Here is a 15,217-nt window from a genome sequence, read left to right on the forward strand (position 1 = left end):
CTGCCCACTCATGGCTCAACGTCCATTCCCGATGAATATGCACTAATGAATATAGCATTCCTGATGAATATACGCTAATGGTCAAGAGAACAGATCCTAAAGCTAGGCTGCTGCTTTGACGTTGTGACCTGGCGCAAGATGCTCAACCTCTTTGTGCCTCAGCCCCTTTGTCAATAACATGGGCGATAACAATAAAACCTACCTGACAGAGTTTTGTGAGGATTAAATGAGTTAGCAATAAATTACATTATTGGAATAATTGGGGAAATTTGAATAGGGACTGTGTATTAGAAAATATTATCATATCTAGGTTGAATTTCTTGAGAATGAGAATAAGAATGGTATGGCAGCCATGTCGGAGAATTCCTTGTTCTAATACTAAATGCTGAAGTGTTTAGGGGTGAACATTGTGATGCCATGATGTCTGCAATCACTCTTTAATGGTTTGGCAAAGAAGTGTATATATATGAAGAGAGGCACACAGAAATAGAAAGAGATAAATATGGCAAAATGTTAATAACCATTGGTGAATTTAGGTGCTCATGTACTAGTCTTCCAACTTTTCTGAAGGCTTGGCATTTTTCAAAATAAAGAGTTAGGAGATGATGGGTTGATGTTTGTGCGTATGTGTAACAGTTTTCTACCCCATCCCACTGCCATGCCATCTAGAACCAAATCAATAGGAGTAGGGTTGCCAGATGTAACACAGGACAGTCAATTAAACTTGAATTTCAGATAATGAATCATTTATTTAGTATAAATATGTCCCAAATGCCAAATATTGCATAGAGCATACTTATACTAAAAAGTTACTCATTGTTTATCTGAAATTCAGATTTAACTAGGCATCCTACATTTTTATTTGTCAAATCCGGCAACTCTAATAAAAGCTGTTTATTTCCCTGATATATATGGCTGAGTCCACCCACAAGCATGTCAAAATCTTAGTCATGTTGATTTATCCGTGAAAAAATGTCTGTCGTCCTTCTGAGTTTTAAACCATAGCGGAAATAAGCGTTCGTACTTTAGCTGAGTCGTCATCCCACTGGTCTCACTTTTTTTCATTCTGAATCTCTCATTTTTCTTCTTAATTATAACACATTTGAAGGATTGCATTTTTATTTGTGATAAAACCCATAGATAGAATATACATACAGGTCACATCAAAATACATGAGGATGATCATTAAACCTAATATACAGTGATGGATAGGTAGTGTGATTAGGGAACTACACATTTGTTGTATACGGTGATACTGATGTCAACGAATCTCTCCTAAGAAGCAACGCTCGAACAAAGGGTATGTTTTAGCCATTAGCGCAAACACGTTGAAAACCCAATTTATAGAACTACAACCTCAAAATATTCAGTCACACACGATCTCATGCATTGGTTAACCACTTTGGAATGGCAGCACCATTCCACATTATAATATGCACACTTGTTATATTGCACCTTCCTGAGTTGAACTTTGAAAACGGTAACCACACAAAGTGCCGGAACGGATGAATTCATCCCAGTCTGGGCCTTCACTGGTGGTAGTAGTAATCTTGAGCATCATAGCCGTCGTAGCTCTGCCCTTTATAGTAGCTGTACTCATCCTCATAGGCTCGGTAATTGTCCCCACGAGGTTCTCCATTTTCATTTTCGTAGATTTCATATCCACTGTCGTACTCATTGGTGCCTGTTTGTTCATACTCCCCCTCATATCCAGGGGTGGTAGTTTCCCCAGATGGTGGCGGGGTAGCTCCGTAGGTCTCCCGGGGTGGAGCTGTGGGTTCAAATCCACCATTCAGAGAGGGAGTTGCCTTAGAGCCACCATCGTCCTGCCCTCCAGCCACTGTGGTTCCCTCCTCACTGGCTGCGGTGACACCTTCTTCGCTTCCTTGCTCTCCATTGTCCCCGCCGCTGCTGCCGTGGCCACTGTCTATCTCTGTGCTGCTGGCGCTAGTGCCGTTTACGCCCTGCTCGTTATCATCCACTCCTGCTTCATTTTCATTTTCTTCCCCCGCTTCTTCATCACTCTCCTTGCCTTCTGTAGCCTTCTTTCCTAGAGCCCCAGCCTATAAGGGAAAGTTCGAAGGAATCCAAATTTAGGTGTGAAAAACGTAAAACTTAAGGCCATTATTTCATCCAACATAGGCTGTACTGACAGCCTTGCTTTACATGTAGTTCTTAATTGAAGCCAATTTAAGTTACCAAAGAATTGGTGGGTTTTAAAAAATGCAGAATTAGTACCTTTGTCATTAGGTTTTTGAGGGAGAAAAAAGGTACCTGATAAAATAAGTCTCTGTGGGAGATGCTTTCTACAGCTTTGCTACTCACTTTCTCTGTCTTGGAATCCTCTGCCCAGAAATGCTATGGCATCTCTCAGGACCTTTTATCCATTGCTAAGATGCTTCTCCTTAGTCTTCTGTGCTAATATTGAAAGTCAGTATAAGAACATGGGAAGAGAACTTCCATGGGGAAAACCTTTCCTTATTTGTAAACAGGGACATTGTACCTGCTCTTACTTTTTCGTTGAGTCAATGACGATAATAGAAAATACTGTGTGTAGAGTGTCAGGATAACCTCAGACTTCAGTAAAGCAATGAGAGCAGATTGAACATCTTGGAGGAATTGTTACCTGCGTGGGAAGCTGCATGGCAGCTAGACCTATATACCCTGTTCCAGGTGCGGTCTCCTCTCCATAACCAAGCGTGGTAATGGAAAGGGTGGTGTTCTCAGCCTCCGACTCTTCGTCTTCATTTCCATCAGAATCTTCATTCTCTTCGTTGTTTTCTTCTTCATTTGAAGTCTCCTGGGGTAAGTGTCCAGAGCAAGAAAATTTATTTAAGCTAGAAGATAACTCAAGATTTGTTGAAGTCGTGAACCATTATTGGAAAACACGTCCTCCGTATCCCTCAGCCAGCTTGTCACCCAGTGTTGACAATTCTGCTTCCTCTTATGCCGTTTGCACCTCTCACTTCTCAGAACTCAATTCAAAGTTTTCTCATACTATTTACCTCACTATAGTGTGTTTTAGATATTTATGTATTCCATTTAATCAACTCAAAAATATTTGTGTAATAATTTCAGCATATCCGACTATATGGTATCATACAATACACAGCTTAGGCTCTGGAAGTCTTGTTAATAGCTGCTACGACATGACAGTTCATTAATTATTGTATTTGCTGACAAATAAGCTGAGAACTTTATACCTATTTTTTAATTCCTTAGAGCAGTCTTTTAAGGTAGGGTTGTAACTCACACCCTTTAGAAAAGGAAAGTGAGCTCAGAAAAGTTACATAACTTGTTTAAAGTCTCATAGTAAGTGATGAAACTGGATCTTTCTAATTAAAAAAAAAAAACAAAAAACCTGGGCCCTTTCTGGGCACCATGACGTTTTTGATGACAAGGAGGATTTATGTGAATTGTCCACACTATACGTAGGATATTTTTTCAGAAAAGAATTTCATATAGAAGCCCCTCTCTTCAAACAAGTTGGTTGCATGTCATATTTACTATCAAAAAGAAGTGAATGTATTTCATTTACTTTCAGGAGTATTTAAAGAAAAAGCGACATATTAAATTCAAAATCCATCTGCCAATATATAAGCCAGTTTTGAGCTGTGTGCAGTATTCAAAAGATGTCAGGCATTTGACACACAGTTTTTCTGTGCAAAGAAGAAATCAAACACTCCAAGAAATCCTTAGCGATGTATTATGTTATTGCAGGAAGATGTTTTTTAAAAATTACTACTCCTCAATGAATGTTATTATCATCTTTAACATTTTACTATTTTGCCTTTACTCCATGTTGTTAGGCAATTGTTTGTTGATTGAGGTAACCTCTCAAAGTAATTCATAGCTAATATTGAAAGTCAGGAATTCATACACAGAATTTATTTACTTTAAATGAGTACTGGAAAACTGAATTTATTTCAATGTGTTTTTGAAGAGATTGTGGAGGTCACATGCAAAAGAGTATATGCTGCATGATTCCATACATGTATGTATGTGTGTGTGTGTGTGTGTGTGTGTGTGTGTGTGTGTGTGTGTATGTATGTATGTATGGAACACAAAAAGAGCCAGAAACAATCTATCTGTTAGGAGTCAACATAGCAGTTACCTTTGGTGGTGGTTGATTAACAGATGGAATGGAGCACAAAACATGTGCTGCTTTTTTCTATGGGTGCTGGTTACCCTTAAGTGCTCAATTTCTGAAATTTCAGTCATCTATAAACTTATGATAATTGTGTTATGTACATTATATTTCAATAAAAGTTTTATAAATGTGAGACTGAATAATTTAGGAGAGGGGAAAAAAATGTATGATCACCAAATAGAAAATACGCCTAAGCACCTTCTCATGGGAATACAATTCCTGGAGACTCTGTATTTAATCTGAATTGCCAGTGAAATTTTAGGGAAGAGACGGGGAAAAAAGAGGTTCTAAACTCTCTTCAGGATGGAAGACTCCCAGGTTTCTTCATCCAGTTTTCCACTATCACTTTGAATGAATGGTCTTTGGAGCATTTATTCCTCTGAAGTTTCAAAACCAAACCACCAAATATTGACTGGGCACTATATACGTATAAGAAACTGGGCTGGGCAGTGTGAAGAGATGCAAAAGAGGGTACAGCACTGTTAACCCTCAAAGCGAGGATTGTTACCTATGGCCTCTAGTCTCCTGGGTCATGGGGAGTTTGCAGATAAATTCTGGGAGGACCAGAAATGTTCAGAGATTGTTGGGAAAATATCAAGTAAGTGAGATTTCATCAGAGTTCTAAAGGAACCTTAATGTTTCTCCATCCCAACCACCATCACAACAAATGAAGAACCACTGTCAAAAGATATGCAGTCTAACTGGGAAATCTAGCTGGTAAGGCAATTTTACAATCTCTGTACAGCAAGCAGCTGTAGTTAAATGGGTTACCCTAGCTTAGTTCTTGTGTAAGACTGCTATGTGGAACTCCAGGCAAAATTTTGTGGGATTTAGTAGGTGGCATTTTTCCTGGTATTGGCTTGACATTCTTGTAAGGTACCCCTTTAAAAGCTATTAGGATAAATTGTGGTACTAAAAAAGTTACTTTTACGGTTTAAAAAAAATCAGACTAATTATGCGTCACTTTTAAAGTTCCCACACCATTTTGTTTTCAAGAGAGCAGACGTTTATCCATTTTGAGCAGACGTTTTGATCCATTTTGGACTGTCATTGTCCCTTCATAAATAGCATCTAAGAATACCTGAATTTAGAAGGTTCCCAAACCAGTGGATAGCTATAATTGACTACCCAGGAAAATGTACCTAATTACTGTGTTTCTATGGGCAAGAATGTCAGTTATAAACATGTTAGCACAATTTCCAAGTTATATAGATGAATTTTAGCCATGAACTATACTAATTTGTAGTACCATATAGGAAGGTATTTATACATCTTGAGCATTTGCATTTCTATGAAAACATGAATTTTATTAGTAGGCAAAAAGACATATAAAATTCCAGTCAGAAAGAACAGCCCTACTTTGTGAGTCAAGAAAGGCAGATGAATCACAATAACACTGTAGATGATATGAGATTAGCTTTCTTATACTACCCACTGATTAAACTGAATTTTTAAAGTTTAGTCATTAAAACAAGTATTGCACTAAGTTCAGGATTATTGTATATTTGTCTTTTACCATCATGCTCTATCCACCTAAATGTAAATCATACTTTCTTTCCTTCTCTCAGAATTTACACTTCTTCCACTTAAAATGGAGATACTTTTATATTCATATACCACTTACCCGTAACTTTATCCCCAAACTGTAATAGTGTTTTAAGCAGGTCATTTTATTTAATCCTAATTTAAATAATATTCTCCTTGTCCAAAATAGAAGGCTGTGGGCAGTTGGTAACCTGGCAATGTCTATTTGCTGAGTGTAGACTGCAGGAGACTAGTTTTCTATTTGTTTTTTGTGCTGCCTGGTTCGCTATGAAAAAACCTGCAGAAATTCCTTACCTTTTCTTCCTCCTCTTCTGAGCTATCACCATTTCCATTTTCTTCAGACAAGTCACTACTGCTCTAAAAAAAAATGTATACATGAATTCATAGACATATGAATATATATGTACATACATATTTATTTACTTAGAACAGTTCTCATGCTACTGTGAGAAAGATATGAGGAGATTGGATATCTGCAAAATAAGGTTAGAGAGAAAGGGACATCTTACAGTGATCGAGATATGCATTGAAATAGTCCATTTTTAACCTCGAAAGCACTGACAGTGTGTTGAAATATTTTGTATGTAAAAACGAGAGCAATGAATGGCAGAATGGCTTAGCTCTGAGAGAATGAGAATTATCTGGTCCAATTTTTTATTTTACAAAGAAGGAATCTGAAGCCCACACAGCTGTGAATTCTCCAACCAGTTCAAGGCAAGTCTTGAGCTAAAACATCAATCTCATTGTTTTATTTTCTTTATAAAATATGAATGAAATGATAACTAGGCTTTTTACAAAATATAAGTTGTTACTGGATGATTTTCATAAATAATGGGCTCTCTTGGTGAATTTAACTTAGAATTTGACTTGAAATTAAATTTGCATATAATTTTTAGTACCTTTTAATCTAATTAAAGCTAATGCCTAAAATGAAGTGTGTGTGTGTGTGTGTGTGTGTGTGTGTGTGTGTGTGTGTGTGTGTAAGTTATATAAGAGAAAAATTCATTTACTCATTTAGGAAATTTATGAGTACCATTCCTCTAAAAAGCTCAATATTGAATGAGAATAAATTAAACCAAGGAGTCTTCATATAACAATAAAATTATAAGTTAATGAGCTTTGCTACTTTTTTGAAGGAAAGGTATATCTAAACATCTGTTATCTGAGCCTTCAAGACAGTGGAAGAGATTTTTCCTCTTTCTCCCAATGTTAATCCAAATTGAACTTTCCTTCTTTCTTCTGCAACCACTCCTTAATGACACTAAGCATACAAGTAGATACCTAACTTAAGATTCTGTCATTTTCTGCTCTGCAAATTTATCTTTGATTCTGTGACTCAGTCAAGTACTGTCGGTCTTAGAAAACATAGCTGCAGAAGAACCTTAGGGTTAGAGATCAACATGAGGGAATATTCATGTCCCAGCCCTGCTCAGGGCTCTCCCTGTTGGGCTCATTCTTCAGATGGCCAAGCCATCCACCCAAGGAAAGGAATGCTTGTCTCCTTAAGCCAAGAATAATCTTGGGTGGAAAAGAGAATAATTAGACCGGCTCTTCCACTGCTATGACCTTAATGGCTGTGCCTTCCCTAGCCCAGAGGTGAATAAAGCATTAGATTCTGCTGGAGCTATTTCTATCTGTTAGTTAAATTATATATAGAGGACAGCATATTTGTGCAGCGTATTTTGTCTCAATGGGAATGTTTTAGTCATTTTACAAGCTTTCCTTACCTCTAGCTTTCATCTTACTCCAACCATTTCACTCTTCAATTAGTATCTGCAGTGAGGACAGTTTTAAAACTGCATGAAATGCCTTGAAGACTTAGCATTTCTTATTTTCCTTTCTCTCATTTACACCTTATTACCAACTTGTCAATAAGTCCTACTGATTCTTCTGGAAGTCTTTCATATACTCCTTCCAACTTCTATCCCTACTGCATTTATTCACTTCCAAAATATATATTCCAGGCATTGCACTGAGAATGAAGGTCGTAGCAAGAGAGGAAGTTGGAAGTATGGGCAGTTCCCCATGTCAAGTACTGTGATAACTGAGATGAGTCTGATAAAAGAAATTTAAGATAAAGTCCCTGCTGTCTAAGAGTTCACACACTAACCAAATATCATTTTAATCATAAAAAAACAATTTCCTCAGTTAAAAATGCTTAGGATGTTAAGCTTATTTATACTTACATTTCTGTAGCCAAGCAAATAAGCTACAATAGACTGACAGCCTTGCAATCAACATAAACTATTTCATGCAAGTTGGTATTTTAGAAAAGATTGTATATAAACACAGATCAGTTTGAATAAGACATGAACTTCAAAGCCAGTGCAGCTTAATGCATTTGGGGGTGATAATCTGGGCACTAAATACTTAACAGACTTAAGGAAATAAATAATAAGGAGCTATGGAAACATATAAGTAGACATGTAAGGAGAAAAATCTTGGAAATCAAACTTTGTAAAGTGAGATGATAGATCATCAATACTAGATCAGACTGTTGGATCAGGAGATATATTTTATTGGATTATATTTTGAAACAACTGTCTTATTTACAAGTTCTACATTGGTTGAGATAAATCTATCTGCATATAATCTGTAGAAATTTTGTATACTGAAGATCTGCTTAAAAATCTGTGAACTTCGGGTCTATCAGTAAGGAAAAATATTACCTCTCCTACTATCTTTTCACTACAGACATTTGAATTGGGCCACACGTAGATATCTATAAAAATTTTTAGGTGGGAATACCTCCAAGTATATGATATTTTAGAAAAGTTGAAGAGGTAGTCCGAAACGTAAATGTATTATCATTTCCATTTAGTTTAAGAAAAACAGAGTTTCAAATGAGCAATGTTTATTTATGGGCAAACCAAAGAATGGAAGGCAATTCTGAAAACCCACAACTCTTGTATCATTGGTGCTCATATTTCTGTGGCCGTACACATTCCCCATAATTATTATGGTGCTAGAAATACTTTAAGATGATCATTTCCTACCACTGTATGAGTTGGAAGTGGGTTAGTCCAACATATGGCAGGATACTATGCCAAGCCACTGTGCTAAGGCATCGTTTTCAGCGTCCTTACTGCTTTTAGTGTCTCAGGAGACGGGGGTCAGATGGTGTATAATTGGTGCCCTGAGCCCAGACTGTATAGTAATAAAAATAGCACAATTCTGGTTTGTTGTCTATTTAAAATCAGCACCACACCCTCTAGTTTTCAGAACCCTCTTCACAGGTAACTCAGTAAAAACAGAAATTCTTATTTTTAGTGTTTAGTTATTTTTTGTTTGTTTGTTTACAAATTTTAAGGATGTTTTGTTTTTCTCACAAGCTTTTTAGTTTGCTTCATGAATTTCTCTCTTCCCTCTGCATTCTTGAGCTACACTTTCCATTAAAGTTATGTTCCAATATGATGTATTGTTCTAGTGAACGACACAGGTCAAAGGTTAAGAAACTCTTCAGCAAACCAGTGATTATCAGGAATTTTTTTAATGCTCTTTGTTGTTTATGAAGTCAATTTTTTTCCCTAAATTAAAAGAGTCTAAATTATTGGATATAAAACAGCTATATGACTGTATAATATGGCAATTAGTGGCCTTATCACTGACTTAAATGTCAACAACTGATAAAATTGTCCACTTTTGTCAGTGAATTAGTAAAAAGACCTGAACTCAATGTTCTGCAGTGTGTGCTTTCATTATGTCCTTCTAGACTGGGCCCAAATGAGTTTACTCTCTCTGTGTGTGGCTCTGCTTTACAAGAAAACCTTAGGAATACATTTTATTTTATTATATTAAAAACAAACTGTTTGTAGTAAGTGGTCTTTCTGGCTGAATTTCAGGGAGAGTTGAATTTAGATGTTTTACAGTTAAATTTGATTCCTTTTCAATTGTAATGGGTGAGAAGGAAAATTAAGTTTTACACTTACCTGAACCGGAAATCGTTTTAGAGGAGGATAAAAGTAGGCATGCTTGTAAAGATAATATCGGGGCCTGTACTTATAGACCTGCATGAACACAATAAATGGGACATTCATGTTTCATGTGCAGTCAATCTAGAGGAAGTGTAGTCAAGCCAAGGAAGTATGCTAAGGTGAATTACCCCATTTTCTTCAGAATCGTCTAATTTGCCTCTTCGATGCAAATTTTTCATCTGTTTAAAAGAGCATTTAATTATTACGTATTCTCTCAATACAAAAAGACAGAAATGGAAATAACTATAGGTTTTTAATGAAGAACTTACTGAGAGAGCACAGGCCATTCCCAAAATGCTGAGCAAAATTAAAGCCGTCTTCATTTTCCTTCTGGAATGAATGAAGTGGTAAAGTTAATGAGTAAAACTAAGAATGTACCCTTTTTTGCTCATACTAGGCGATGTATTTAAATGTTTTCATTTTTGTCCAATTAGAGTTTTGACTAAGTAGGACCAAATTTCTGCTTTTGTTCTAAAATTGTTCCTTCTGTTTAAGTGGTAGAAGACTGACTTTATCCATCTATTTGAATAATCATGAGTTCCCTATTTGGTTTTAACCTATCTGCTCTGATTTGTCAGTGGAAGACCATTTCATCACTGCCACAGGCTTGCTTTTTCAGTGTACTTCATGTTGGGGCGTGGAAGCCTCCTGATGCCCTTGACATAGAAACATTAGCTAGTGCAGTTAGATGACCTGTGTGTTTTGTTTATAATTAAAAACTAAGCAAAAACTGAATACATTCAGATGGTTGCTTTTATGCCAATTATCCTACAGGCTGTTTCCAGCTTCTCTATAGCTTTTGAAGTAAAAGTTTGTTTGTGGGCTTCCCTGGTGGCGCAGTGGTTGAGAGTCTGCCTGCCGATGCAGGGGACACGGGTTCGTGCCCCGGTCCGGGAAGATCCCTACATGCCGCGGAGCGGCTGGGCCCGTGAGCCATGGCCGCTGAGCCTGCGCGTCCGGAGCCTGTGCTCCGCAACGGGAGAGGCCACAGCAGTGAGAGGCCCGCGGACACAAAAAGCAAAAACAAAAAAACTCTATAGCTTTTGAAGTAAAAGTTTGTTTGTGGGCTTCCCTGGTGGCGCAGTGGTTGAGAGTCTGCCTGCCGATGCAGGGGACACGGGTTCGTGCCCCGGTCCGGGAAGATCCCTACATGCCGCGGAGCGGCTGGGCCCGTGAGCCATGGCCGCTGAGCCTGTGCGTCCGGAGCCTGTGCTCTCTGACGGGAGAGGCCACAACGGTGAGAGGACCGCGTACCGCAAAAAATAATAATAATAAGATAAAAATAATAATAATTAAAAGTTTGTTTGTAAAATGTAGACTAGGAGGCATTTTCCCATGGATATCTTAGAATACTTGATATTTTTTATGTGTGTGAAAAGATCCATGACATGTGAAGTTTTATTCTCATAACATGTAGCACCCAACTTCCACGTTTAAGGATGATTCTATGAGAAGAGTTATCAGAGTTCATCGTGGGATATCAGGGGGACATTTCCTCAAGTTACATTGCTCTCCAGCTCCATTTAAGCTTTCCATCCCTGATGTGGGAGGTTGTCATGGAATGGATGTGGGGCTCTCCAGGGTCAGGGTGATAGTCGTGATGGAGACTTCAATTTTATGGAAGAATTGGAGATGCAACTGTCAGAATAGGAATACACTGTGAACAGTCCTGGGGTTTGCAGCCAGGCCAAGATCTCAGTTCCACATAGCTTCCTCATAGGTAAAAGGAAAGCGATTGTGAAATCGAATCTTAATTTTATTCTATTTGATAAAAGCCTATTGTAATAGAAGTTGAACAAACTTAGCTGAAAGCCACTAACACCCAGCACTTGCACTGACAAACACATTTAACTGAGAGTGCTTTCTCCTCCAGAGCAACAGTTTGGGCAACATTTTAGAAGCAGTATGTAATGGTAATGGGAATTTCCCCATAAACACACTGGGAAAAGTAATATTTAAAATGTATGAAACGCATGTCATATACTACACACTGAAGGTAGATTCTGCATTTTATCGTCACTAGCCACGATTTATTGCATCCTTATTGAGTATCTGACGCTAAAATAAACATTACACAGAGTAAGGCTAGAGTCCTGGAGAAGCTGTCTGGGGTCCTCTGCCACCTCTCTTTGTGGCAGAGTGGGTCTTTGATTTTGATGCCTGCAAACTGGCTCACCATCCTGTCTACTTTAGCAAAAGTTCTTGATGGCCACGCGGGGATAAAGTGGTTTCCCCTAAAGAAGACCCATCTGTCTAAGAAGCTCTCATTGCTACTGAGGTGCTCTGAACAATACTTTGACCTTGGCCACCCATGATGGAGCCCATCAACAAACAGGAAGATTATTGCTCTGCAGCTTTATGAAAAGAGTTGGAGTAATTACAATATCTTAAAGAGCTAAAAACTAAAATATGTAGAACCGTAGAAAGAGTTCAGAATATCTAATTTTCTCATTACAAACCATAAAAACAACTAGATGAAAACACAACAGGAATAATATAAAAAGAAACAAGTGATTCATGTAGGTAGCAATCGGCTGCCTACATAAGTCTCATTTTATTTACTTTGTGATTCATCAAGAGCAAAGACCTCTATAATGCCCACTACTAACCCAGACAACAATTTAAAAAATTTTAAAGGATTGTTTTGAGAATCTAATTGCAAGTTTTTATTGGGAAGAGTATAAACTAACAACATCTCTTATTTCCCTAGTACTATGCATTTTTCCATTCTGCTTTTAGAGCTATAAGATATTAACACTTTGAAACCAAATATATAACATACTGAAAAATACTGTTTATAATTGAAATACAGGTTAAGCATAATTGATGGAAAAATCAACATACATCGAGGCAGATTTGTAAATGCAAAATACTATTTCAGTCAGATTATCTTGAATGCCTCAGAATGAGTAAACAAACAGTTATCTGTGAGGTACAGAGGTAGAAAGTAGGAAGCATAATCTTCTAGTTTATGTACATAATAATAAGAACTTATTTACATGCTTAGGTTAATAAACTCAGCCTTTTGGAAAGAATCTAAAACATGAGGTACTAGTTTAATGATAAACAAGTGTTAAATTACATAGCAATTCTATACAGTCTGTTAATATCCATATTTAAATTAGAAGTTCAAAACCAAGCCTGGAGATGTGAAATGTGCCGTGTTTGATTTTAAGATCATCAAGTCGTCATATTAAACCCTACCCTTTTGCAGTCCTGGAGTGAGAAGGCAGGCTCCCAGGAGTGAGTGACACAGATTGAGTATTTCCTCTGCTCTCTCACTCACTCATTCACTTGCTCTCTCAGGCTATAAACTCTTCTTTGCCTTCCCACAGCCAATCACTGTCATGGTCAAGGTGATGTCAGAATGTGGATTCTCACCAGAAAACCCCCGAACTTCCACACTTTTTCAAGACACAAGCTCAGCTGAATAAACATGAACTGTGGTTCTAGTGCCAAGAGGTTTGCATTGTGGAATTTAATTGAAGGTTTAGATGAAGATGAATAGTTTGAGTTCTGAATATATATAATAATATACTGGATTTGAATTAAAATAAATAGCAAAAGATTTAACCATTTAAAAATTTCATAATTATACAAATTTTCATTATGTTGAAAGGAAGGAAAACTTACTGTAATCAGATACAATCCTACATTATTAATTTAGTAAAAAAAAAAAAGATACTAAATAATACAGGAAAGGACCTGATAAACAATTAATACTCTAATATCAATTATTTTATATTTTTTCCTGAAATATGCTTCAGAGACTCATAAATTAAAATTGGTATAATTAAATGTCAAAATGTGTAAGATATATTTCCTGAAACATATTGCTGAGTGTAAAGGTTTTACACTAAGTTTTTGAGGATTGTGCTACTGATACTAGCACCGTGTACCATACAGTGATGGTAAGTATGCCCCGGGTTGCATGGCTAGTAAATGGGGAACCTAGGGCTCAAAGTCAAGTCTGTCTAGTTCTAGAGTCTACTTTTAATCACTATATATCCTTGCTGGCACATTCAGAAAACTTCAGTGATTCAGTAGATTGGAATATAGTGAGTTGGAAGTAGGGACAGATGAGGATGGTCAGATAGGCAAAGACCAGATGAGGGAGTGGACTTAGGCTGCACTAAGGAGTATGGAGTCCATCATGGAACTGAGAGAATCCCAAAGGGTTAAAGCGGAAAAACAACGTATTTAGATTTGCGAGTTGGAAAACTCGTTTGTTGATAAGGCAGAGCTGCATCGAGGAAGAGGCAAGATTGCTCCGGAGGAGAGGGATTTCAAGAAGCGATTTTAGTGTCCAGGAAAACTAAAGCAGTAGCAGGTGGGGACGGAAAGCATGGAACAAAGGAAAGCACTGTTAGTAGAAAGCACTTAGTAGAAGTAAGAGAAGTGGAGACGCCTAGGACGATTTCTGGATTTAGGCCTTGGGTAATTTTGAGAATGGTGCGGCCGTATCCCATGCAATACCTAGCAGAGCAATTGGTATACTATAATCAATCAGTAAGTGATTAATAGTTAATAGTAGAAGATATACTATTAAAGTTAATAGTATTAACTTTAATATTAAAGTTAATAGTATAAGATATAATAAAAGGAGTAGAGAACCGAGAATCAAAAGATTGAAAGTTTGTTCTACAAATATGTGAGCCACTCAACCCCAAGAAGTCTTCAGTTTAAGCCATCTTTTAAAAATAAGGGGATTTTCACACCAAAAAAGAACCAGCCATTGCATTCCTCCATCACCTGTGAAGTGTTCTTCCCAAGCAATAGAACTTGACTCTGATGAAGCCTCTATATCTACCAGGTTAGAGAAAATACAGGGAACAGAAGACTATGTAAAATGAAACCATTGGGATGCATTCAGCCAAATCCAGAAAGTGGGAAACTTCATCAGACATATTACCTGGCTTCTATCTTCTTAGCAGAAAAAATACAAAAGGAGGAAAGGGAAACTGTCGATTTAAGAGACTTCAGAGCATAGACATATCTAGAGAAATTATGAAAAAACTGGAGAAGTGTTGAGTCCTGACCAGATATTTTCCGGTATTAAGAAATTGTTGTTAAGTTTTTAGGTATGATGATATTATTATTTTAAAAAAGAATGCTCATCTTTTAGAGATTCAACCTAAAATACTTATGGATGAAACAGATATCTTGGGGTGGGGATGAAGATGAAACAAGGTTGGATATAAACTGATAATCATCGGGACTTCCCTGGTGGTGCAGTGGTTAAGACTCTGCACTGCCAATGCAGGGGGCCTGGGTTCGATCCCTGGTCAGGGAACTAGGTCCCACGTGCATGCCACAACTAAGAGTTCGCATGTCACAACTAAGGAGCCCACCCGGCACAACCAAATAAATAAATATTTTTTAGAAAAAGGACTTCCCTGGTGGCACAGTGGTTAAGAATCCACCTGCCAATGCAGGGGACACAGGTTCGATCCCTGGTCCAGGAAGATCCCACGTGCCACGGAGCAACCAAGCCCGCGCACCACAACTACTGAAGCCCGCACGCTCTAGGGCCCTCATGCCGCAACTA

At 37.6% G+C, this 15,217-nt stretch overlaps 1 protein-coding gene and 1 non-coding gene across 2 annotated transcripts; one reads left to right on the forward strand and one right to left on the reverse strand.

Moving 5' to 3' along the window:
• Nucleotides 1-1,529: 1,529 nt before the first annotated feature.
• On the reverse strand, nucleotides 1,530-9,992 carry IBSP (integrin binding sialoprotein). The gene is made up of 6 exons (XM_007450687.1): nucleotides 9,939-9,992; nucleotides 9,798-9,848; nucleotides 9,625-9,702; nucleotides 5,990-6,052; nucleotides 2,627-2,800; nucleotides 1,530-2,063 (listed from the first exon to the last, which is right to left on the reverse strand). The coding sequence occupies exons 1-6, from the start codon at nucleotides 9,990-9,992 to the stop codon at nucleotides 1,530-1,532; spliced, it is 954 nt and encodes a 317-aa protein (XP_007450749.1).
• Nucleotides 9,993-14,889: 4,897 nt separating this feature from the next.
• On the forward strand, nucleotides 14,890-14,962 carry TRNAG-GCC (transfer RNA glycine (anticodon GCC)). Its single transcript has one exon. It is a non-coding gene; the product is annotated as a tRNA-Gly (tRNA).
• Nucleotides 14,963-15,217: the final 255 nt, after the last annotated feature.

Source organism: Lipotes vexillifer, unplaced genomic scaffold, assembly GCF_000442215.2.
Source record: "Lipotes vexillifer unplaced genomic scaffold, Lipotes_vexillifer_v1.1 scaffold34, whole genome shotgun sequence".
Classification (NCBI taxonomy): Eukaryota; Metazoa; Chordata; class Mammalia; order Artiodactyla; family Lipotidae; genus Lipotes; species Lipotes vexillifer.